Source organism: Harpegnathos saltator, unplaced genomic scaffold, assembly GCF_003227715.2.
Source record: "Harpegnathos saltator strain DR-91 unplaced genomic scaffold, Hsal_v8.6 scaffold133, whole genome shotgun sequence".
Lineage (NCBI taxonomy): Eukaryota > Metazoa > Arthropoda > Insecta > Hymenoptera > Formicidae > Harpegnathos > Harpegnathos saltator.
Window position 1 is genome coordinate 475153 of NW_020229910.1, and position 25730 is coordinate 500882.

General features: G+C 42.8%; 2 protein-coding genes across 7 annotated transcripts in view; one reads left to right on the forward strand and one right to left on the reverse strand.

The window, feature by feature from the left end:
- Window positions 1-14422, forward strand: part of LOC105184893 (UNC93-like protein) — a 41366-nt gene extending 26944 nt beyond the window's left edge. For 5 of the 6 annotated variants that reach the window (XM_011144007.3, XM_025307970.1, XM_025307972.1 and 2 more), the window contains 2 exons: window positions 11822-11959; window positions 12165-14422. In XM_011144007.3, coding sequence (XP_011142309.1) covers window positions 11822-11959; window positions 12165-12385 — 359 coding nt within the window. In that variant the 3' untranslated portion in view covers window positions 12386-14422. The remainder of the gene's footprint in view (window positions 1-11821; window positions 11960-12164) is intronic. The other variant, XM_025307973.1, reaches the window with a different exon arrangement.
- Window positions 14423-23105: 8683 nt separating this feature from the next.
- On the reverse strand, window positions 23106-25322 carry slgA (proline dehydrogenase slgA). Its single transcript, XM_025307974.1, has 7 exons — window positions 25102-25322; window positions 24785-24959; window positions 24561-24671; window positions 24335-24466; window positions 24003-24202; window positions 23793-23881; window positions 23106-23707 (listed from the first exon to the last, which is right to left on the reverse strand). The coding sequence occupies exons 1-7, from the start codon at window positions 25263-25265 to the stop codon at window positions 23502-23504; spliced, it is 1077 nt and encodes a 358-aa protein (XP_025163759.1). The 5' UTR covers window positions 25266-25322; the 3' UTR covers window positions 23106-23501.
- Window positions 25323-25730: the final 408 nt, after the last annotated feature.

Consider the following 25730-nt stretch of genomic DNA (forward strand, 5'->3'; position numbering starts at 1 on the left):
ATGTTATCAAATTCTGCAAGATTTGAGTGAATCGATTTAGTGTAATTTGAAACGTATACGTTTGAAAGATATACGTGGCATTCTTCGTTCTCACAATGGGCGCCCCGTCTAATATTGAAACGAATTCGTCCTTTGGGGAGTCTTTAACTCCGCTCGCGGAACATTTATACAGCAATGAGGAGACTGCTACTGACATAGACAATGGCTGCGTTCAGTAGAACAAAATGATCAGTGAGCGCTTAGTGATTATTGTCTGTGATTGGAGCATTCTTTTAGATTCTTCATAGACCCAGAAGTATTTACCAATCAGGAGCGAGAATCACTAAGCGCTCATTGATCACTTTGTTCTGCTGAACGCAGCCATTCTTTCTTGTTGCGAGAACATGGTTGCCAAGGCTTCGACACTGGATATGTGGAAAAGACTACTAACGGTTCTCACATGCAACCAAAATTCGACTGTTGTTTTATAAACACAAGGGTCAATAATATACAAGGATAGAGCCGCGTTTCAAGCATACCGATTACAGAATTTATTGGTTTCGAGATATTGTAGGCGCCGGATAGTCACATTCCTAATAGCACATATGTCCTGAGGACGTCCCCAGGGAAACATGTGCTATCAGGGATACAAGGACAGTACAAAGAAACAAACAGGAATGTCTTCAAAAGAAAAAAAAGGCTGTAGCTCCTTCTCAGAGCTCAACCGTTGGTTTCTAATCCAAAACAAAGAAAGCGAATCTCGAAGATAAGCTCAGTCCTTATACCAATATTCCTAGACAATTGGTGAAACTGCTTGGTAATAGATACGATAGTGATGCAAAGGATTCTTACCTCGTTTCTATTGAAAGGGTTTTCCCTTTAAATTTAGAGGACAAGTTATCTATTGGGACTTTGAAACTTGTGACAAGGTTAAATAATACTAGGTGTGCAACTAAGTTTCCGGGTTTCTTTGATCAATGAAAAATGGAAAATTTCAAGAGAAATATAAAAAATGGTTTATTCAAAGTATCGTCCCTCGCTAGTTACACATTTCTGCCATCTTTCTGGCAATACATGAATACCGCGACGATAAAACGACACGTCTTTGGACCGAAACCATTCATCCAACTAATTTTGCACTTCTTCGAAATTGGCCAAGTGTTGCCCAGCCAAGCCATGCGCCATTGACCGGAACAAGTGATAATCGGAAGGGGCCAGGTCTGGCGAAGACGGCGGGTGCGGTAGCAGACCCCATTTCAGTGTTTTGATGGTGTCCTGGACGATGGAAGTGCGATGGCACGAAGCCATTGTCGTGCTGCAATATCACTCGTTCGTGTCTCATGTCCCATTCTGGCCGTTTTTTCGAGCAATGCATGGTTCAAATTGATCAGTTGTTGTCGGTAGCGATGCCCATTGACAGTTTCGCCCGGTTTCAGCAGCTCATAGTATACGATTTCTTTCTGGTCCCACCAAATGCAGAGTATTGTCTTTTTCCAAAGCGATTTGGCCGTGCTGTCGATGTTGATGCTTCGCTAGGTGAAAGCCATGATTTTTTGCGTTTGGGATTCTCGAAATATATCCACTTCTCACTGCCAGTAACAATTCGATGCAGGAAATTCTTTCTTTCATGCCGCAAAAGCAAAATTTCGGAAGTGGCTCTTCGATTTTCCATCTGTCTTTCAGTCAACTCATGCGGCACCCATTTTCCTTCCTTTTGAATTTTTCCCATGGCATGTAAACGTTTGGAAATACCTTGGCGAGTTATGTTTAATGTCTCCGCAAGTTGATCTTGTGTTTGCGTATCATCTTCATCCAATAACGCTTGCAGATCGGCGTTCTCAATTGTTTTTGGTCTGCCGGAGCGCTCCTTGTCCTCAGTGTCGAAATCGCCACTTCTAAAGCGTTTAAACCAACCTTCACAGGTAGTTTTCGATAGTGCATGTTCGCCGTAGGCCTCCTTAAGCAAACGACGTGTTTCAGCTGCACTTTTTTTCAAGTCAAAGCAGAAAAGCAAAGCTTCCCGCAAATGCTGTTTATTTGGCACGAAACTCGACATCTTCGTTGTTAGAAAAAATATTTTTACGTTGCGATATGTGTTGGTATTACGACTGGTTATTATTAACAGATGTCCAAGCTATAAAAAAACACAACTTCAGACATGTATGTCGACTACATGTGTCGTTAGCGCCATCCATGTGTGAAATCCAGAAACTTAGTTGCTCACCAGTATTAAATAAAACAGTGATCTGTTTCGTTTGATCTCAAGAGGACTGGTTTTAACAAGTTCACTATTAATTTTTCTACTCTGGTTGAAGCCAATCCGTTTGTCTGTCTCGTTTGGGCGAATAAGTTTTAATTTTATCGAATAGTGTTTAGGTTAAAATATATAAAAGAGTGGTTCTTAAGGGAATTGACGACCCATATATTAATTTGGAATTACTTGGAGACTCTATGAGACTTCTAATGAATTGGAATAGTAAATGATTCCCTCCAAGCTCGGTAATTAGATTGATAAAGAATGGTGACAACTAGGCTATGAAAATACTTACAAATAATTTTGTTATAAGTTTTCCTGTGATCTTCCTAATTATTAGGGATATGCAAAAGTTTCCATCGTTTTTAAGGCAATGTTTTTTATTAATATGTTTAAAAATGACATAATATCTTTAATTAAAATATTTTTCGGTATTATTTACTACTTTTTGCCATCTTTCAGGCAAAAATGGATACCACGATAAAAGAAGTCTTTGCTCTTAGAATGAATGAAGTTATTGATAAATTGTTGCACTTTCTCAACATTGCGAAATCGTGTACTAGAACGATTATACTGCATAGAACAAAATGAATGAAAATTCGGTGAGACAATATCTGAAGAATATGTTGAATATGATAGGGCTTCCCATTGCAATTCCATTATAGTTTCCCAGGTCGTCAATGCAACATGGGACCTGGCATTATCGTGCAGAAGAATCACTTTGTTTTGCTTTGACGCAAAATGTGGACGTTCCTCGATCAATTGCTCATTCAACTGCCTCAGTTGTCGACTGTATAATTCCGCGGTGATAGTCTGAGATAGTTTTAACGGTTCATAATACAGCATTCCTTCCACCAGATACACAGAAGGACCACATGACCATGGATATTTCGTTTTGGCTATGACGTAGAGGGTTCTCCGGGATTTACCCACGATTTCTTGCGACTAGGATTGTCATAATAAATTTTTCGGCTCCGCCCAAAATTTGATACAAAAGAGATTTGTGTTTGTATCTATTGAGCAGTGAAAGACAAATGGTGACTCGGCTGACAATAGCGTTCTCAGATAATTCATGGAGAACTCATTTTCCTTTCTTCACATTTTTCCTCATCTCATGCAAGCATCGAGTCACAGTGCTCTGATTAACATGTAACCTTTCAGCAAGTTCTACACTCGGTTGAATCGAATCTTCTTGCAATAACACTTCCGAGTCATTCGAACTTATCTCTTGCGGTCGTCCAGCATGCTCCTTGTCTGTCAAGTCAAAATTGCCACTTTTAAAATGCCGAAACCACTCAGGACATGAACTTTCAGCTATCGTTCCTTCACGATAAGTTTCGCAAATGATTCTGGTTGCTAGGACAGCTGTTTTGCGCTTGAAATAAAAAAAGCATACAATGACGAATATGTGTCTTATTGACTCCCATCTTCATATGAATTAAAAATGTTTATGAAAATGTCAGTGAATATGACTTATTATGCATCAGTTTCTATGCAGGTTGACCAATACTGATATAATCTAACGCAACTTTCGTGTAAATAATTCACAAAGCTATCTATACGTGAACGATGGAAACTTTTACATACTGCTAATATATTCGGTTTTAGATAAGAAGGGATTTACTCGCAAATTTTTTTCCCTAAGGTGTGTAATGTAGTTATTGCCTTCGTTTTGGAGAAAATTTTGGAGAAAATTTGTAAAAGTATCAATTTGTAAAAGTATCAATTTTTCTTCTTTTTATAAAAACTGTGCTTCCAATGAGCATAATATTAATGACTATTCAGTTTCGTTCCCTTTTCACTCTTGTATTAATTGCGATATAAACGTGGCAGTAACATACACGAGCAGATGACATTAATTTCCTCGTATACAAAGAGCAATTATGTACAGTTAGAGAAATTATGGCAAAGCATTATCTGTTATTGAGTGAAGCTCAGGGGTTTCTTAAGCAAATAGATTTAGTGAGACTTTTCAATTTGATAGTCAACTTACCGAACTTCTCATTTGCGGACTTCCTTCTTTTAAGCAAGCGTTTGCGCAAGAAAAATAAAACGTTCAAAACAGATAAGAGGTAAACCCCTTTAAGGCGGAATTCCTTTAAGCGGAAGAAACTGCCAAGGATCATTGAAGATAAAAAGATAGATAGTAATAATAACTTACCTCGGTTATCATTTATGAAAATCGATCGAAGCAATTATTTCTCCTGATATTCTAAAGAGGGATAGTCGAAGTAGCTCATAGATTAGGATAGGTTAGAATCGGTGGAATAGATATTCAAGCGTATTATTTTTAATAAGAAGCTAAGCAGTCGTCATTTAATTTTTACGGATGGCTTATTAATATCTAATATGGGAACCAGTTGCTCCTTATTTTATGATGTTCCAGAATTCAAAGTGAAGTTTAATTTAAGCGTACATAATAAAGTATTCGAGGCCGAGGCTCTGGCTGTTTTGCACTTCTTTAGTTTATACAGAAGATAAATATGTTTAAAGCATGTATCGGTCCTCATTGCACTTTTGAATACAAGCATTTTCCATAAGTCGCATATCTTTATTCATACGATCTGTGATATAATCCATGATTTATATTTCCAAAATTACTCCCTTCACTTTCTATGGGTTCCGAGCTACAAAGGTATCTTCGAAAATGAATCAATGAATAAACTTGCCAGAGAAGCAACGCGAAATGAAGGATCTATTACTCTTCGTTAGAACATGTTCCCAATGGACATTTTTCAGTCCTTTGAAATACAAGCTATGGAAAATATTATACAGTTTCTGTGGAGTCAATCACAATTTAAAGGATTTTGTTCTTTTAATAGAATCAAGAAAAAAGCGTACACTCCCTTGGTTTCTAGACCTTCCGAGATCGATTACAATTCTGTTGTCTAGATTTATGATGTTCCACGTATCTTTAGGTGAACACCTGTATCAGAAGAGCTTAAAGAAGGACTAAAGTTATGTTTACGGAGCAGTTATTCAAATGCTAGATCATTTTTTCTTTAACTATCCAAATTTTCAAAATTAATAACAATCTAAAAGCAAAGTTATACAAAATAAGGATCGAACGCAGTGTGACGGACGTTACCTTCAGTGGGAATAAACAAGCTTATTTATTACTTGACAAATTTGTATAGGACGTCAGAATTAACATCTAACCTTGTGGCTGAATAGGATCGCAGTTTGGATAGCTTACCAACAACTTTAAGAATTAAATCATTTAAGGAAGAAGAAGAAAAAGAAGAATTGTTGCATATAACCTTACAAATAACAGTTGGTATAATGAGCAAAGAAAAATTTGGTAAATATTTAGAAGTACACAGTCAGTTCCGATTTTAATGAGACTAGGCTCATTTGACGCGTTTTTGCACGAGAAACAACTTTTTCCTGTGGCAAAATCGTCATTCAGTTTCGCGAAGCGAGATATAAAGCGTTAAAGCAGATCATAATTCAGGTTAGGAAAGCTGTTATATCGACGAATTTTGGCGACATAAACATGCCTCGTAACTAACATAAATTTCCCGAGTAATATGCAAAAAGTTTTAGTCTGTGCTCACTGTTGGTTAAAAAGTTATTAACAAATGAAGTTATTAACAAATGAAGTTAGTGATAAGAGTTTGCACCGAGCATGTATACACACACACATACACACCGAAGGGGGCGTGCGGGGGGGCCTTCGGCGGTGTGTGTGTGTGTGTATACATGCTCGGTGCAAACTCTTATCACTAACTTCATTTGTTAATAACTTTTTAACGAACAGTGAGCACGGACTAAAACTTTTTGCATATTACTCGAGAAGTTTATGTTAGTTACGAGGCATGTTTATGTCGTGTTAAGAAATTGCTATTATTGGCGGGAATAATGCACGAATACACGCACTTCTCTAGGCGACGAATGTATTGCTGAGCAACGATATCACAAATCGGTTTAGATATATCAACATCAAGGTCACGGAACACTTGGAATTAGTTACGAGGCATGTTTATGTCGCCAAAGTTCATCGATATAACAGCTTTCCTAACCTGAATTATGATCTGCTTTAACGCTTCATATCTCGCTTCGCGGAACTGAGCGACGATTTTGCCACAGGAAAAAGTTGTTTCTCGTGCAAAAACGCGTCGAATGAGCTTAGTCTCATTAAAATCGGAGCTGATTGTGTACTTCTAAATATTTACCAAAAATTTTATATTCGACACTGTATTCGATATGAATTCCAGCAAGGAAAATATTGCTAAAGCATGTGAATCCATTTACTCTGTTTTTGGAGAAAATATTGTGCCCTACAATGTGTGCAAATATTGTTTTCGCTTTAAAGGCGGTGATTTTGACATGAGTGATCGTTCGCGTGATGGGACGCCACGAAAGTTTGAAGCCGACAATCTAAAAATGTTGAAAACCCGTGCCAAATACAAGTAGAACTTGCAGAACAGCTCGGAGTTGATCAAGTAAGTTTCAAGGCGACTGCATGGAATGGAAAAAATTCGGAATCTCGAGAAATGGATGCCGCATGATTGTTGCAAAACAGCATTATCCGCCGATTGAGTACGTGAGCTTCATTGCTTTCTAGACAGTGTAATTAAGATTCTACTGGCGAAAATTATTACTGGCGATAAAAAGTGGATTATACGTATTAGGAAGTTAGTCGCTGTTCACGTGTAAATGGCTTCTAGCTATGTATGCTGTGAACAGTGACAGATGTCTTTTATGTCATTTTAAAGTATGAATACTTCTCACTAAAATTCAGTCATCAGACGCCATTTTTTGTTTAGGCCGGGTCTACAATAAATGTAGTAAGCTTGTAGCTTTTTGGTCTAAGTTTTACCAATTGCTTCTCATTTCATTTCTTTTATGTAGTGATCTTCATAATAAATTTGTTATCTTTTGCATATAAACAGGGATTTGCTTGTACAATTGTTATTGAAACTTCGTCGTCAATGTCACCAATATGTTCTTTGTTGTCGGACATTTTGCCAAACCAGATCGAAACGTGCGTGAAAACGTGTATATGTGCCTAAATAACTTTTCTTATTGGCTGAGAGAAATCGGCCTAAAGCTTTAATTCCTAACTTCAAAAGTTGGGCAGATCCGAACTTTTGAAGTTAGGAATTAAAGCTTAAGGCCGATTTCTCTCAGCCAATAAGAAAAGTTATTTATGCACATGTACACTCAGAGGCAGGTATGGTGTCCCCCGGCGATGTCGTATACGCCTGTAAAACAATCGAAAGCGATGACAGGCATATACGCATACGCATATGGGCGTACTGTACAGCGCGAGAGAAGTTAAGAAGGAGAAGTGGTGGGAGACGTTCCGATGTTGCATCCTTATCGCACGTCGCACGATCGAGAGAGAAAGCATTATCAGACGTGGTACAGTTAATGGTGTCCCCAATAGCTGTCTCACTCACTCTACGCTTGAATGCAGGGAATATGAGTGAGACAACTATAGAGACGCCACGCTGTCTCTATAGGTGTCTCGCTCGCTCTAATAGCGATGTATCGCGCTTCCCTCTTTTCTCTTTAGCAGAAATGCCGATTAAGGAGGGAATCCTGTCTGTAGAGCAGAAAAATAAGCTATTTTCACGAATTTTTTTTCGGAAACTAAGCATACGATTGATTTCAAACTTGATAGAAATAATAATATTTTATTGATATAATGTTTTATTGATAAGAATAAATTTTTATAGCGTTATAAAAGAACAAAGCGCGATACATGGCTATTACAGCGAGCGGGACACCTATAGAGACAGCGCGGTACATATAAAAAATTAATATTTTTTAATTTCGCACGATAGATAGACATGTTTCGAATATGTAACTACATGCTGAAGTCGATCGATCGACTTTTTATATAAAAAAAAGGTTTTTTCTCTGGTTTCAGGAGATGCTGTATAGCGTTTCGTTATTATAATTGTAATTTTTATTATTATTAAGAGTCCCCTAATTTTTTTTTATATTCTCAAAAAAAGCGGAGCCTACATTTTAAGTAGCATTTTTATCTTACTTGCGTTTTTGTCCCAGTCCACCATATTTCGAGATTTTATAAGAACCGTGAAACGGCGCGCGCCTAAACACGTCACGTTATTTTTTGTGTATTTGCTACATTATTATTCATATAACGCTATAAAAATTTATTCTTATCAATAAAACATATATTATTATTTCTATCAAGTTTGAAATCAATCGTCTGCTTAGTTTCCGAAAAAAAAATTCGTGGAAATAGCTTATTTCTCTGGTCTACAGATAGGATTCCCTTAATCGGCATTTCTGCTAATGAGAAAAGAGGGAAGCGCGATACATCGCTATTAGAGCGAGCGAGACACCTATAGAGACAGTGTGGCGTCTCTATAGCTGTCTCACTCATATTCCCTGCATTCAAGCGTAGAGTGAGTGAGACAGCTATTGGGGACACCATTAACCATACCACGTCTGGTAATGCTTTCTTTCTTGATCGTACGACGTGCGATAAGGATGCAACATCGGAACGTCTCCCACCACTTCTCCTTCTTAACTTCTCTCGCGCTGTACAGTACGCCCATATGCGTATGCGTATATGCCTGTCATCGCTTTCGATTGTTTTACAGGCGTATACGACATCGCCGGGGGACACCACACCTGCCTCTGAGTTTTCACGCACTGGTTTGGCAAAATGTCCGACAACGAAGAATATGTTGCTGACATTGACGACTAAGTTAATAACAAACAACCTGTTTGTATGCAAAAGATAATAAATATTATAAAGATCACAACATAAAGGAAATGAAATGGGAAGCGATTGGTAAAGCTTAGATCAAAAAGCTACAAGCTTACTACATCTATTGTAGACCCGGTCTTATACTTTTTTATAAATTTTCTATAACAAAGTGCTCTTCCATAACTGAATTAAAATGAAACGCGATAAATTGTTTTTCCGATGTATACTTTTATACCATTTTGATTTGAAAAAAAGTACAGCTGCTGAAGCTCATCGATTGCTTGCAAAAACTTATGGTGAATCTGCTCCATCGGAAACAGTATGTAGAGATTGGTTTCGACGATTCAAAAGTGATGATTGTGACGTTCACGACAAACAACGGCCAGGTCAATCGAAAAAGTTCGAAGATGAACAACTGCAAGCTTTATTGGAAGAAAACCCTGCTCAAATACTCAAAGAATTGGTTCAACAGCTTGAAGTCGATAAATCAACCATTTCACGACGTTTATAACCTATGAGAAAGATTCAGAAAGAAAGGAGATGGCACATGAATTGACCGAAAATGCCATTGCTAATAATTTGAACATCTCGATTTCTTTGCTTGCAAGACATAAAAAGAAGAGTACTTGTGGCGTATCGTGACCGACGATGAAAAATGGATCTATAAGGTATCGAAATAAGTTTTAAAGCGTTTTTAAGACAATGCAAAACGTATTTGAGAGAAAAGAACAATACATTTATTAATTAAAATATGCGTCGTCATTATCTATGATCTTCTGCCATCAGTCAGGCAGCTGACGGATTCCAGCAGTAAAGAAGTATTTGTCGTGCGACACGATGAAGTCATCAACCTATTTTTGCAGTTCGTCAAATGTCCGAAAGTGAATTGAAGACAAAGCATTTTGCATGGGTCAGAACAAGTGATAATCTGAAGAGGCTATGTCGGGACTATACGCCAGATGCTCCAAAACTTCCCAGCCAAGCGTTAATAACGTTTCCTTGACCGATTTCGCAACATATGGTCTGGCGTTATCATGGAGCAATTTAACAGAGCGCAATTCTTTGCCAGTAAATGGACGTTTTCGACTGATTTCCTTGTTCAATTGCAGCAATTGTTGTTTGTAGCGATCAGCAGTAACAGTTTCACCCGATTGCAAAAGATCATAATACAGTACACCCTTGATATCTCACCAGATGCATAACAAAATTCCTTTCGAGTGAATATTGCGCTTCGGTGTTGATGTCGTTGCTTGACCGGGATCTACCCAGTGTTTTTTGCATTTGGGATTGTCGAACCATATCCACTTCTCATCGCCCGTCACAATTTTCCACAGAAAAGACTTCCTACGTTGTTTGTTTAACAGATTCAAACATTTCATGACACATTTCATCTTTTTTCCTCTGCCTCAGTTCATGTGGCACCCATTTTCCTTCTTTGTGAATCTTTCCCATTGCATGTAGATGATTAGAAATAGTTTGTTGAGTTACCCACTTGTTTGTTGTCCCACTTGTTCAGCAAGTTCTTTTTGCGTTTGTGCGGAGTCTTCATCCAATAATGCTTGCAATTGTTTATATTCAATCTTCTGCGGGACGCCGCTACGTTCTCGATCGCTAACCTCAAAATCACCAACTTTAAACCGCCTGAACCAAAATTCACACGTATTTTTCGATACAGTATTCTTCCCAAGAACAGAACATATCGATGCATATGCTTTTGCAACACTTTTTCCTTGGTAAAATTCGTAACGAATGCAGTGACGAATAAATGCTTTGTCGCTTGCCATCTTTCATTTACCAACGTTTAAGAACGTTTAAATGCTGAGGCAACTTCTGCGTCGTTTTTATTACTCTGGACCGGTTACAGTTACGTGACAAAATCGCGGGAGAATTTCTGACTTGTAAACCAGCAGTATACGTTACACAAAAAACGTTTTAAAACTTATTTGTATATTTAATATTTCGATAACCCGAAACGCAAAAAATCATAGGTTGATCCTGGTCAACCATCAACGTCATCGACACTAAAACGAAACATTTACGGTCACAAAACAATGCTCTTTATTTGGTGGGATATGGAGGGTGTTGTGTATTATGAGCTATTGAAACCGAACGAAACAGTCACCTCCGAACGTTATCGATAGCAATTGGAGTGTTCGAATGATAATTTGATGCAAACACGACCATCAATTGCCTCAAATCGCCAGAAAGTGATTCTTCTCCATGACAACGCTCGGCCCTATGTTGCTGTAGCTGTGAAACGTGTGATGGAGCTCGAATGGGAGGTTCTCCCGCATCCAGCGTATTCTTCGAACCTAGCCTCAAACGATTACCATCTGTTCCGATCGATGCAACACGCTTTGGAAGATATATATTTCCATAATTACGGAGAAGTCGAAAATTGGGTTGCTGAATAGATTGGTTCAAAAGATAGACCTTTCTTTCGTCGCGAAATTCAATTTCTGCCAGAGAAGTGGGGAAAAGTCATAGCTTCCGAGGGCAAATACTTTGATTGATGTATTCGTACATTTTGTTATTGGAATAAATGTTCAAAGAACAGAAAAACAGCAGCTTTCAATGCAACTTCCTAATATAATAATCCTAAACGCAGACATTCATAGGATCATGAACTCTGGACAGCCTTCTACGTCAATGGCAAAACTAAATATTTACAGTAAAAAAGTTCTTTTGTGTATTTGGTGGATGCGAAAGATTACGTGCACCAATGAATCATGATGAATGGCGTTTTAGAAAGAATTCTAACCTTACAAAGATACAAAATGGAAAAATATTTCGACTTAAAATAATTACGTTACAGGGCTGAAAAAAAAGACTAAGACATTTTGCATACACCTAATGGTTTATCGATTACACCGCTGATACACCATCCTCCGTTTCAGTCGTGGGCTGCGCCTTCCACGCCTGTCTTTTGCTCGTCTTGCTCACCTGGAGGCCGACGGGAGACGACCCGGCGCTCTTTCACGTCATATCAGCCGCTTGGGGAGTGTGTAACTCCATCTGGGAGACTCTGATATACAGTAAGTATCTCATTCGCTCGGCACCGCGAGAGCCGCGGAACAAAGGCAGGGATTTTTTAGTGAAACCTTTGAAAATGGGATACCAAGCGCGCGCTGAGAACTCGGTATTTTCGCGAAACGAATCATCTCTCCAAAATTCGGCCAGATGCGAGAAGAGACAATCGACAGATGAGGTCACTAGAGTCCTTCCCTGCGACTGTTTCAGCACTGGTGATGGCTCTGTATCCCAATGCGTGGCACGGACCACTGTCGACATCGCTCTTTTGGCGTTGGCTCGGGCTCGCTCTCGCCCTCGGTCTTCACGGTCTCGTGTGCACCCGCTACCGCGTGGTGGGTCTCGCGGCCACTCTGGTCTTGGCGGTGGTGCCGTACCTGTGGCTGGAGAGCCGCTTGGCGCGCCGCGGCAAGACGCTCGCGCCTTTATGACCGGGCGATTCCACCGCTAGCGAGCGGTGCTCCAGCGTCGAGACGACAGCCACGACGGAGACGAGACATCGAACCGACTGAGAGCAAGCCGTTCCGTCCGGCTTGAGATTGATCAGGAGAAGAAGCCGGAGGAGGAGCAGCGGCCTGACGACGCAGCAGCCGAAGCAACAGCGGAAGCAGAAGCAAAAGCCACAGCAGCAGCAACAGCAACAGCAACAGCAACAGCAACAGCAGGATCAGGATCGCCGATCAAGGTCAAGCAGCGGCTCGTCGACGGCAGTCAAGATCAAGACCCGACGCAGGGCGAATAGCGTCGCTTTCGCCTGCCGCACCGATATCGGCCTGCCCGACGACGACAGCCCGCCGCAGCCGTTGCTTTTCGTCACGGACGAGCGTCGCAGAAGCGCTAACGATTCCGCCGAGGCGAAGGAGCGTGATCGCGCCGCCATCACCAGCATCTTCACACTCTCGTGAGATGACGAGACGGCGAGATGACTCTCGCGTTCCGAGGGCGACGTCCACTCACGAGTCTGAAGGGAGAGAAACGGCTCGTGGACAGTCGCGCTGCGGTCATCAGCTCGCGTCGCAGTCGCTTCAATTCCGATCCACGATGGGTGTGAGTGAGCCCTTAGGGTGGCTTTTGCGAAAGTCTGCTTGGACTAACGGACGGATTAACTCAGTCGACGGAGTTACCATTCTGAAGAATGAATAGCTTCTTACCAGAAAGGAAACCGCCCTTGTGCTCTCCTGATATTTGTATTATCATTTTAAGTGATGTGTTTATATTATGTGAGATCCAACTCAACGTCACTTATACTCATTTCTATCAACCTTGGTTAACTTAACCAAGGTTAGTTATTCCAACGGAATTGACCAATCGCATTTATCATTAATTAGAATTGTTAAATGTAATTAGTCCATTCCGATGGAATAACCAGTCGGTTAAATTAATCACGGTTGATAGAAACGAACATTACGCCTGTTTTTACCAACTGTGATTAATTTAACCGGTTAATTACTCCATCGAAATGGACCAATCGTATTTACCAATACTGATTGATGACAGATGCGATTGGTTAATTCCGTTGCAATGATAGCCGGTTAAGTTAACTACGGTCGGTAGAAACGGGCATTAGCATATGATTCTTTGTTTCTCTTACTTAACCGCCCGTTAGTTTAACCGGACTCTGGCGAAGGTCACCCTTGCTTGGCCCTTTGTTCTAAGCCCACAACTGTAACTTCGTTTTCTGCTAAAAGCGTGTCCCGCTGTTGCCTAAAGTCGTAATATTCAAGCTTCAAATGAGCTCGTCCGAGATTCCAGCTATTAAGACAGCGTGGAAAATGCCTTTCGCCCGAAGTGGTAGGACTTGGAGCAAACGGCTAAAGGTTTTCTACACTTGCCTATTGTAGACCGGGCCTAAGGAGGCGACTCCGTTGCAGCGTGAGTGGAGCTTAGCGCCGAATGGTGAACGCGACCGGTGGCCGCGAGGAGAGAAGCTCTCTCGAGAGCGCCGTTGAAACGCACGTTCTTCTTTTTCTCCCGCTTCCTTTTCTTCTTCGTACCACCGATCGATCTCGGTGCTCGAGCTAGAAGAACGAGGCGTTGTCTCCTCCGCACACACACTTGCGTCCTGTTGGTGCAATCGCGACGCGGAGATCGTCATACGGCGCTACGCTCGTACTCGTCGCATGAGCGAGCTGCGCGCGCTGTGTACCTTCTGCGAGTGTCGCGTTATTTCGCGACCGACTCGGGAAGTGGCGAGTTCCCTCGCGAATTTGGAGCGAGGACGGCGACGATCGATGAACACACGCCGCCGTGGCCGGCGCTTTTAAGTTCTCCAGGCGCGTCTAAGTCGCGATTAATGAGGGATAGCTCTCTTCTCAAAGCTGGATGGAACGGCTGTGTATACGGACACTATATACATATATATATATATATATATATATACTCTACACATGCATATGTACAAGCTTTTCCCCGCTACATACGGTGCGATCGATGCACACGACTGAATAGCGGGGAAATGATACGCGGTACATACACTAGACACGTACTCGCGCACAGACACACCCATACACACATCCACGTGTATTCTAGTCCTGAGCGTACTCCATTTCTTTTGTATCACTCGAACGAATCGTCGTTTGACGTTTGAACGAAACGTCGAAATGTACCTGATGTCTTTCAAAGCCAAGCTACATGACGTATATCGAGCATGAGTCGTGCGCGTTGCGAGAATGCCTCGCGCAGGACAGCCGATATTATAATAATGTGTACATATATATATACACATATACACACGCATCTCTCTCTCTCTCTCTCTCTCTCTCTCTCTCTCTCTCTCTCTCTTTCTCTCCAGCACCCGTCGTGCGTGCAATGCTCGCTTGTGGTGCGCACTTCGCGAGAGCGCGCCATCGATTTTCCTGAGCGAACGACTCTTGCCATTTTGTACTTGCCGAACCAAGAGCTCGGAATTGTGAGAAAAGTGATCCCCGACGCCAAGTGTACACCGTTTATAATCCCCCGCGATCGGGTGGCCGTCGTCGTCGTCGTCGAAGTCGAGAGAGAGACCAAAACCAACGGCACGTAGAACGCTAAACTGTATCTAGCGATAATATTCTAACGAACGCCATCGCGCGTTCACATCAAGCGAAACCCTAAATATCACGATTTAATATCCGCGCGATTAGGGTTTTTTATCATCGTGCTCTCGAGGTCTTCGATCGTTTCCGAAGAGCTTGTCAACTATCGCCAACGCGTGGTAAGTCGGAGCAAAAGAAAGAATACCTGTACAGCACAGAAGTTTCAGCAACATTGCTGCAATGTTGCTGCAAATTCTGTGTTATATGGGTAATTTGTCTCGTTCTAACCCATGCAGCACAAAAGTTGCAGTAACATTGTTGCAACATTGCTGCAACATTGCAATATCGTCGCAACGTTGCAGCAATGTTACTGCAACTTTTTGTGCTGTATGGGAACTTACAGTGCATTAGTTTAAAAGTTCCTCGAAAACGGACGGATCTTCGATCTCGAGAGACTTATGCGCGAGCGCGCTTACGGCGACGGGATGAGAATTGTCTCTGAAACGTGCGGAGTGTTGGCGATAGGAGGTGGAGGAGAGGTCGACTCCTGGCAATTCGCCTCACGAGAGGGTGGTGCGTTAGTGTAGGGTTGTTGCGTTACGTGTAACTTCCCACTGGCTGGGATAACATCTGGCCCGTTAAGACATTCAGCAATTCTCCCTGGCCGCATCGAGACAGAGAAGATGAACGCTCGCATCCGTCGATTGCGCGTGAAACATGTTAGCCAGCGTTTTCTTACGGATCTTAGAGACTAAGCGGTACCTAGTAGTCACGCTAAAATTAAGGGAGACTAATAAGTGTTATCTCGTTTAATGTTACACACAGGTGTGGTGTGTGGGCGAAGAGGTCGAGCGATCGACTGAGGAGGCGAAGGGCAACATATCAACATGATGTATTTCTAGCTTCGAGTTCCACGAGCTTGCTCCAAGACGCGAGTAGTAAACAGATTCACTAACCACACTTGATTGTTCTTCTTACGGTGAATAAATGAATGTGTGATCGGCCAATTTGTTTGGTTTCAAAGCAAGGTCGTGGACCCGGGGGTACCATCGGGCAGGATAAGATTGGTTTGACGCCACGAATGCCGCGAAGCGACGGATATAAGGCTGAATTTCATCAACTCTGGTTAAGCTAACCGACGGTTAAAAGTAGCAGAGTAGCCAACTTAGGTTTTAAGTGCCATGAACGCTGTCAACTGAATCTCAATGTGTTGTTTTATGTCACTTCGTCTTACATTAATTAAGGTAAACAATAGTAAAAGTCCATATTTTTTCAACTCTCTTTTATCGATAAATATGACTTAAAGGTCACATTTCGGCATATTTATCGATAAAAGAGTATTGAAAAAATATGGGCGTTTACTATTGTTTACTTTAATTAATATAAGATAAAATGATATCAAATAGCACATTGAAATTCAGTATGACGACGTTTATGGCATTTGAGATTTAAATCGGTTATGCTCATTTCTACCAACCTTGGATAACTTAACCGGTTGGTTATTCCAACGAAATTAACCAATCGCATTTGTCGTTAATTAGAATTGTTAAATGCGATTGGTCCATTCCGATGGAATAACCAGTCGGTTAAATTAACCACGGTTGGTAGAACATTAGGGCCACTTTTACTAAGTTGCAGTTAAACCAACCGTTTTAATAATCTTTCAATTGAAACCGCTATGAGAGGAAATAAAAAATGAGAAGCAAAGCAGCAACTTTAGTTGAGATTCTGCAAAGTTATTAAAGCTCGGTTCTTTACCTCGGTAACTTACTTTAACACTTTGCCGGCCGCTTACTTCTCGCATCGCCTTTACGCTGCCGCCAGCGAATTTCGAACGGGTTCTACTGCTCGCTGACGGTGATATTAAAGAATGTCAAGAAAAGACAATCGGGATAGTTAAAACAGAAGCATAGTGGAAACATTGTTGCCGCGCTGAACCGAAGTCACGCGTACATGACAGCGGCCGATAACCGTCGACGAGCAAAAGTCACGCGTACGTGACAGCGGCCGGCAAAGTGTTAAGCGGAGTTTGATTCGTTAAACCTGGTTTAAAAGAAATATTGCGTTCCACAATTGCCATAAATTCCGGTTACTGTCTATTTTTTGGGGTCAAAGTTCAACATCGAATTTCGAGCGTCTAATGAACATAAACGAAGTTTAATGCTGCAATGCCACCAATTTAAAAATCAAGATATCTATCGTCTAGCTTTTTAGAGTTATGTTGGTACAACATCGCGATTTATTGAGCGTCGAAAGATAATAAGAAAATAATCTATACAAAAAATGAAAAATAAATTTGTTAGAAGACATGGCTTTGAAATATATATATTATCTTCATCTAAAGGTGACGATTTTGAAGATTTAATTATCAACGTCTGAAAATTATTAAAAAAAGACCATCAAAGAATTCGATAATGTCGATAATGCGCGATTTCGTTTATCCAAAGAATATGTATTGCAGTGTTAGCAGAAATCGAGCGACTTGTTTTCGCCCTTACGTCCTACTTTCCTACTTTCGGCTATTTATTGTTAACCAATCACAATCTATATTTGAGAAAAAGGAGGAATCTTTGAGATTTTCTTCGTACAGACTATAGGTTTACATAAACTACAGTTGTAAATACGATGTGGAATGCAATGCAAGTTTAACCATGACGTTAAATATAACAGCCCTTCAGCTAAGCTTGGTTTAAACTCAAATTTGTGAAGCTGGGTTTAAAATGGTTATTTTAACCAAAGCTTGGTAAAAGTGGTGCTTATACTCGAAACTTTCAAGCGCATTCACAGCGCCGAGCGGACGTCTGATGTTCATCGTCGGACGTAGAGTTCTAAATAATCAAAGAAGCGCAGTCCGAGGCTCATTTGCTGATTGATTGACCGCGACCCCAATCAAAACCAGGAGTTGAGCCCGCAGCTGATATTTCTAAGTAAGAAAGATTAATATTTGTAATATTATTAACAAGATGAGCTAGTCCCTAGACAATGAAGAAAACAAATGTTATATGATAATGACATTACTTTATCGTTTTAACAACATATCGTGCTGTCACGCGCGCGTATCGGTTTTGTCGACATTTCTCATTTAATATTATGAAACTTCAAAAATCTTTTATTTCACGTTTATGTGATTACAATGTTGGAACTAAAATAAAAATATTTCTGAGTGACCAAATTACGTCTGATATACACCCATACAGTACACAAAGTTGAAAAAGTGTTGTTGCAACGTTGCAACAATATTGCGATATTGCAGCAATGTTGCTGCAACTTCTGTGCTGTATAGGCAGATATTATTTTCTTTGCAACCTATACAGCACATAAAGTTAGAAAGCGTTGCTACAACGTTGAAACAACGTTGCAATGTTGCAGCAACGTTGCAGCAATATTGCTGCAACTTCAGTGCGGTATGGAAAGCGATCAGTTGCCTATTGCGGGCTCAACATGTCGATTATTGGAATCATAGAGGGGACAACTCTTGCTCTGATCATTTAAGACTCTAGCCAGACTGAAAATATACGGAGTCCGGTCTCTTATCCGCTTCCCTTTCGACCCGGGGCCGTATTCTTTTGCGCGACGCGCGGGTGAGATGGCACTTACAGCGGTGATTTGAAAGAAAAAGCAGATCTTTCGCTTGCCCCGTGAAGGAGCCAAGTCTCCTCGGAACTGCTGGACGCTCCGCAAGTCGCAATCGCTGATTTTCAATCTCGCCATGTTTTAACCTCGTCTAGGTGGAGTCTCGTACGAATGATGCGTTCCAGCTCGAGAGAGCGCGCCGAGTCGTCTGATCGCGACTCAGTTGTAATCGATCGACATGAATCACTCCAACTCCCAGGAGCGTAAAGTTACCCCCGTAATCTCACCCCATCGCGCGGTACGGTTCTTTTTTATGCCTCGTATAATCGATCGACATGAATCACTCCAACTCCCAGGAGCGTAAAGTTACCCCCGTAATCTCACCCCATCGCGCGGTACGGTTCTTTTTTATGCCTCGTATATGTTTTACGATTTTCGAGTTAATTGTAAATTTATCGAGGGAGGCTCGCGTGGAATGAAGATCGCAGGAGCAACCATAATAACAGGATCGAGGAGGAGGTGATAGTGGTGGCAGAGGTGGTGGTGATGGTGGTGGTGGTGGTGGTGGTGGTGATGTTGCTGCTGCTGCTGCGTGTCGTGTAAAGTCTCTCGCGAACGTAGGCGAGGGGAAAAAAGGAGAGACTGCTAGGATATGAAAACGTTCCCAGAACCGGTCTGTGTTGAAAATCAGCAGCAATAAACTCGCTCACTTCCGGCTCGTCGTGGATTGAGCCAGCCTCAGCATGGCCGACGCACGGCCGATCGTCGTCCGTTGCGGCGGCGAACGGAAGCGAAACGTTTACGTCTTAGTGAGGCGCGCGTGCGCGCGGAATAAGGAACATCGTCTCAATGGTGCGTTGGAAAGGCATACATTATCTCTGTATTCCGTAAAGCTAATAAATATCATCTTATTTTATATCGCGTCTCGGCTGTGAGAATTGCTTTAAAACCAAAATAAGAAGAAAGAAATTCCCGATCCCCTCCCTCCTTCCTTCCTTCCTTCCTTCCCGCACCCCGAGAACGTCGCCACGGAGGGAAAGTACAAACACACGCTCGACTGTCCCTCCAAATCGCACACGCTCTTTTATTTTATTTGTTTCTTTCGAAATATTACTTTCATCGTGGACATCGTTGGCATTAACGTGTTTTGTACTCCACAAAATAACCACGTACTAACAGCTCATGGCTAGTCGTCGTGAGGCGACGAGCGCTCACGGCGGATTCCGCCGATTTTCCTCGAGGACGCTTGGACGTCCCGACTTGACGAGGCGAAAGGTTTGCTGATAAGTCGCAACGCGCGTCACAATGATTGGTTGCTGCCGGTCGAAGCGGAAATAGAGAGAGAGAGAGAGAGAGAGAGAGAGAGAGGGGGGGGGGAGGGGAAGGGAGGAAAAGAGAGAGGATCGCACGCGTAAAAGTGAAATTGCACACGTCCAACGACTAATAAAGGTGATTGCACGTCCGCAGGAGGAAAATCGGCGAAATCGGCTGCTACCCTTAACGTATGGGAAATTCGACTAAAAAGAGATAACAAAGAGTCCCGTCGTCGTCACCGTCGTCATCGCTGCCGTCGACGCCGCCGCGTTTGCACGATCAGTGAAACGGCCGAATGTTCTCAAGCATTTGAAAGTTTCGCGACGATTTCTTCAGGCCGACGCGTCGAAAGAAATGCCGCCTTCATCCTCGCCGATAAATCTCCTTGTCGGGTCTCGCGAGCTCTATTTCTCTGCGGGAGTCACGCCGAGGTGACATAAATGCAAGTGACAGGACTCACAGCATACGCACATACACACAGCGTACACACGCACACATACCTACGTATATATTACGTATTAGCACGTCGACATTGCCTACCTAAATTATTGTCAGCGTCTTACGTCTACTCTCGAAAGTAGAGAGGTGCGTTCGCCTTCGCGAGGCGACAGAAGTGCGTTTACAGGCGGCTAACAAAGCCCTAGTTGAACGGAATTTATCATCGCGGCGTATACACGTTTCCAGAACCACACACGCACACACCCATCGCAGAACACACCACACAGACACGTGAAGACACTCAGCTGTTGGTAGCCTGTGTGTAACTTGTAACAATGCCCCTTTATTTATTCACTTGTCGTTCATATTTTTCCAATTCGTTTTTCCAGCTTTTGCGTCTAATAACATAATTCAGAGAGAGATTCAGCCACGCTATAAATTTCTCTCCTCGTTTTCTTCCTCTTTTTTTCTCTCCTTCTCTTTCTCTCTCTCTCTCTCTCTCTCTCTCTCTCTCTCTCTCTCTCTCTCTCTCTCTCTCTCTCTCATACGCACACACACACACACACACACACACACACACACACACACACGCACGCACATCATTGTACGCACGTGCGACATGTATTTACGAAGCGAGTAAATATATCACGCAAACGTATCTCTACATACGCATACACTCTTTCTTCCTCTCTCTTTCTCTTTCGCTCAGAGTACAATCATATATAAATGTATATAGGTTACATACACACTCCGAAATGTAACGCTCTCTCGCATAACGTATAGCAAAAGTAGGAGATCACAAGTGACTGTACTCGCGTACACATCGTTCAAAAAAACGAAATGATGCGATTGTTGAGTATGAAAATCTGTATGAGATTAATATTTAACGAAAGAAGGGAAGAAAAAGGAAAGAAGGGAGAAACAAAGAACGAAAGGAAAAAAAGAAAGAAAGAGAAAAAACGATGAGACAATAACGTGTGGTCGCCGACTTGTGCGGAACACAGAACTCGACCACCGCGAGTATCAGAAGAAATACTGGCCTAAGAATATCAAGAATGCGCAACATCGCTCGCAGAACAGAAACTCCCATGCAACGTAGACAACGCTCGATTAATCACGAGTAACGCCGGATGATCTCGTTGGTGATCGTCGTTCCCGGAAACATGAACTTACAGCCACGGGTCGGATTGACTATCGAACAACAGTAAGCGAACGCTAAGTTATCCAAGACGCATCGGAGAGTCAGCGATGTGTTGTTTTTCCCCTCTTCTCTTTTTGTCCTCTTTCAAAACATCGATCACGGTCGCCGAGACTTCCTTTTTTCTCTTTCTCACTCTTACTCTCTCTTCTCTCTCTCAATTTAAATTTTCTCACAACAGATAAAAAAGGAATTCGTTAATTACGTAAAATTCTTATTTGAGACGCGGCACGACTTCATCGTTTTCTTACTTATCCTCCCTCTATTTTTTTCGTTTTCGCCTTTTTTGTTTTTTTTAAATCAGCTTCTCGGCATAAAACGAGACGGTGGCGGAGAGCAAGATTTACATCGTGTAACGCGATAAACAATTTCAGGCTGAAGCGAAATGGGACTGATCGCGCGTGTATTGCATTTTCACGTGTGTCGTGTGTACGCGCGCGCACGTGGATTAGTTTATGGCGTATCACTAATGGAAAAGAATGTCGCGTGTCTTCTGCATTAGTTATCACCGTGTCAGCCCAAGCTTATTTTGCTCTATAACAACGCGTGCACTCTACGAAGGACGACTGTACTCGATAAATTCACGCACATACCCTCCCTCTCCCTCCTTCTCTCTCTCCCCTCCCCCCCTCTCTCTCTCTCTCTCTTATAGAATTACTAAATCTCATTGTATATTTTCACCCTGTATCTCGTCGCACACACCTAACAAGAGCCATGTTCCTCCTTGTTTTTGATACACCTGACTCGCCTCGTTTCTTGTGTTTTCTCTTTTCCTAAACTCGCGGATCGTCACGCTATCCGCGCCTATGTCGTGCCAGAAGTTCGCTAGTGAAACTCGTCACATGTTGATACGTATCGCGCTTACGCAATCGATCGGTATCACTCGCCGTGTGTGCAATTACGGCGACGACAACGACGAGGACGAGGATGAGGACGATGTGACGCGTCGTCCGATACGTAGACCGCATCACAAGGCTAACACCGAGCGCCCGTGTTGAACATATATGTTCATCACGGTGTAAATGATGATCGTCAGGAAGATGGAGCGAGTCGCGGTGAGACATCCGCGCGGTCTTTTCTCCCTGGTTTTTTTTCGCTACTACAGACATTATGGATGATATTGCGTGAACACGAGTCATAAATAACCAATGCGCGCGCGCGCGCGCATGTGTGTGTGTGTATGTTATGTACATATGAGAAAAGTATTCTTCTTTTTTCTTCTTTTCGTGGAGATTCTCTCAAAGGAAAAAGAATGTAGCTCGAGGGAAACGCGGAACGCGCTGATACTAAGGCTCGTTTCTCTTAATCCTTTTTCCTGGAGTGTCGCGCTTGCGAAAGTCGCGTCCGTGCCCTCGCGATCGATCCTCTCGGATATTGTGCGCGGAAAGGAAACGTCGGTGGCTCAGTTAAGCGTCGATATGAGACTTGATCGTTAATCAACAATTTTTGCCTTCGCTTCCGATCGTGCGCGAAGCGGAGTCGAAAACGGGGGTACCCTCTCGCACGAGTGAAACTAATTGTAACACAGTCATTGGCAGCCCTTTTAACGAAACAATGAACGGGCGAAACGAGGAACGAATATAATTTTCTACCAATCGAATGCTGTAGTATTGAACATCGACGTCGACACACTCGACGATGCAGCACTGAGGCGGCTTTTACGTAATGAACAACACTGCGTATACTTTAATCTCTCACGCACACTAGCGCACACGCGTCGCTCTTTCTTAATCTCTCTCTCTCTCTCTCTCTCTCTCTCTCTCTCTCTCTCTCTCTCTCTCTCTCTCTCTCTCTCTCTCTCTCTCTCTCTCTCTCTCTATTTCGCTCTCCCTCCCTGCCCCTTCATTCTATCTTCCGAGTACCACACAGTCCGTCAAAAGTCATATTCTTACTCGAGTCCGATCCAAAGTGCCCGCATCAAGGTCTTGGAGAGTTTTTAATAATTTACAACCACTACTTAAACTTGATACTTAAAATTCTCTGTCTGTGCAAACTAAGGGAGTTGACTGTTCAAACCGGAGTGTAGTTGCCCTTGGGTTTGTAAAAGATCTTGCCGCGCACTAAGCGTCTCGTGATTTCACTCAGTAGCAGGCGCTTCTCCTTCTTGATCTTCGTCAGTATGCCCCGGTTCTCCTGTGCGCGCCGCGACAGGTACGGCAGCACCTCCTTAACTGGCCCGTACGGGATGTACTTGTACGCAGAATAACCGGACTGACCTGCAACGATCGGATCATGTATATATCGCATTCACTTCATCTTCGTCACGATCTTCTCGAGAACGTATCTTCGCCACCCGCTTACCTAACGGGAAGGTTATGTAGTCGCACATTCCCAATAACTGGCCGAAGCAAATGACTTTATCCTCTGGGGAAATTCCGATCTCTTTCATCCTGAAAACGTGAAGATGTTATTATCTCGCGTGCGGCATACCTCGGACATGTTCACAAAAGTGCCCAGCGACCCGTGGGGAACGTCGATAACAAAAAGAACGACTCGTTTGCGTCCACTCACTTCTCGATCGCGAAGCGTACGGTGTCCTCGTTGTGCGAGGCGACCATGATCCCTATTTTCTTGGGATCCTCTCCCTTATCTTTATACTGCTTCATTCGTCTCAGGCATTCCATGAGCGTTTTGTGATAGGAATCGGTCGTTGCTTCGTACGTAGGATTCGTGGGATCCGGGTAGCCCATAGCTGCCGCCCTCGCTCTCTCCTACAACGAAAAAACTTTCGATACATTATCTCCTTTAACGACGTAATCGCGCACGCGTCGTTATTTTAATTTGACCGCACATGAGAGACACACGACTCGACGAATACACAATATAACTGTCGTTGTACGGACCTGCTCGATGTAAGCACCGCGCACCAATTTAGCACCGAAGTAAAAATTTTGGCGTTCCGCCTGTTCGAGGTCGGTTTTCACCTCGTTATACGCCTCTTGCAGATACGTCTGGTACGTGTTGAACACCACGGCCTGAGAAGTAGACCATTTGGCAGTGAGAATATCATTCGCTGAAAATTGGCTGAGTGATAAAAGTCGCGATACACTCGGAGCGTCGGAACGTTACCTTTCTTGTATTGTACTTGCGCATCATCTCCAGCGTCAGGCGGGATATGGCCGGCTGGAAGTACGTCTGCTCCGCGTCTATCATTATACGAACGTCCAGTTTGTCGGCGACCTGCAGCAGAAAAGGACAGAAATTGGACGGGCGAATTATGATGACGTTTTTATCCAATCAGGCGCGGACAAGCCAGGTATCTTAAGGTCTAAGGGTCTACTGAATGTACGTACCGTGACGATGTTGTTCAGACGTCGGATCATATTCCGGAACATTTCCTCCTCTTTGGATGTGAGCTGCGACATCAGCCTGACCATTTTGCCCGTCTTGATATCAGGTACTTGGAAGGTCTCGCTCAGCTCATAATTCTCGTCCAAGATACCGCTCCATGGGAACAAGTGGATCACACTGCGAAAAACAACGTCCGTCGCTAATCGTGTGCCATCTTTGTGGAGAAACAGAGACGGGTAGATTTATCATTACAGATTGTTACAGAGAGGAAGAGAGTGGGACACAGAAAGGGAGCTCCCTGAGTCTGGCTGTCGCGTACCCTTCTTTGTCGGACTGAATCTTCTGAAGAAACTTTTGCACCGGCGCCGCGTCTTTGATATGCGCCTCCTCGAACTTCTTCATGAAGTCGTCGGGCTTCGCATGGTGTGCCAGGACGGCACCCTCGCCGCCGACCACTTCCGTCATGTATTGCCGTGCGCGCATGATCACTTCTGACAATTGGAGCTGAAACGGAAGAGGAGGCGCGCTCCGGTTAATTTTATCTCGGCCAAGGAACCTCTCTNTTTTTCCCTATACGTGAATAGGCAAATATGGGTCAATCGATTTTCCACCTCGATCACCGGATTTCACTGTGAAAACGCTACATTTTTCCATAAATTGTGACTCCCATCTCACTCAGAAAATTTATTTTCGTAAATCCGACGTTTCATTCAGAGTTCTGGTTAGCCTCGCACGAGTTCTAAAGATTATTATTAACACTCGTAGCGCTAAAACCAAAATTGGAAGAGTTCTCACCGATTTTCGAGCTGAGAGATATGGAAATATTCGACTCGTGGGACGAAAATCGGCGAGAATTCTTTCAATTTTGGTTTTAGCGTTCCGTGTGTTAATAATAATCTTCAGAGTTCATGAGGAGCTAACCAGAACTCTGAATGGAACGTCGGATTT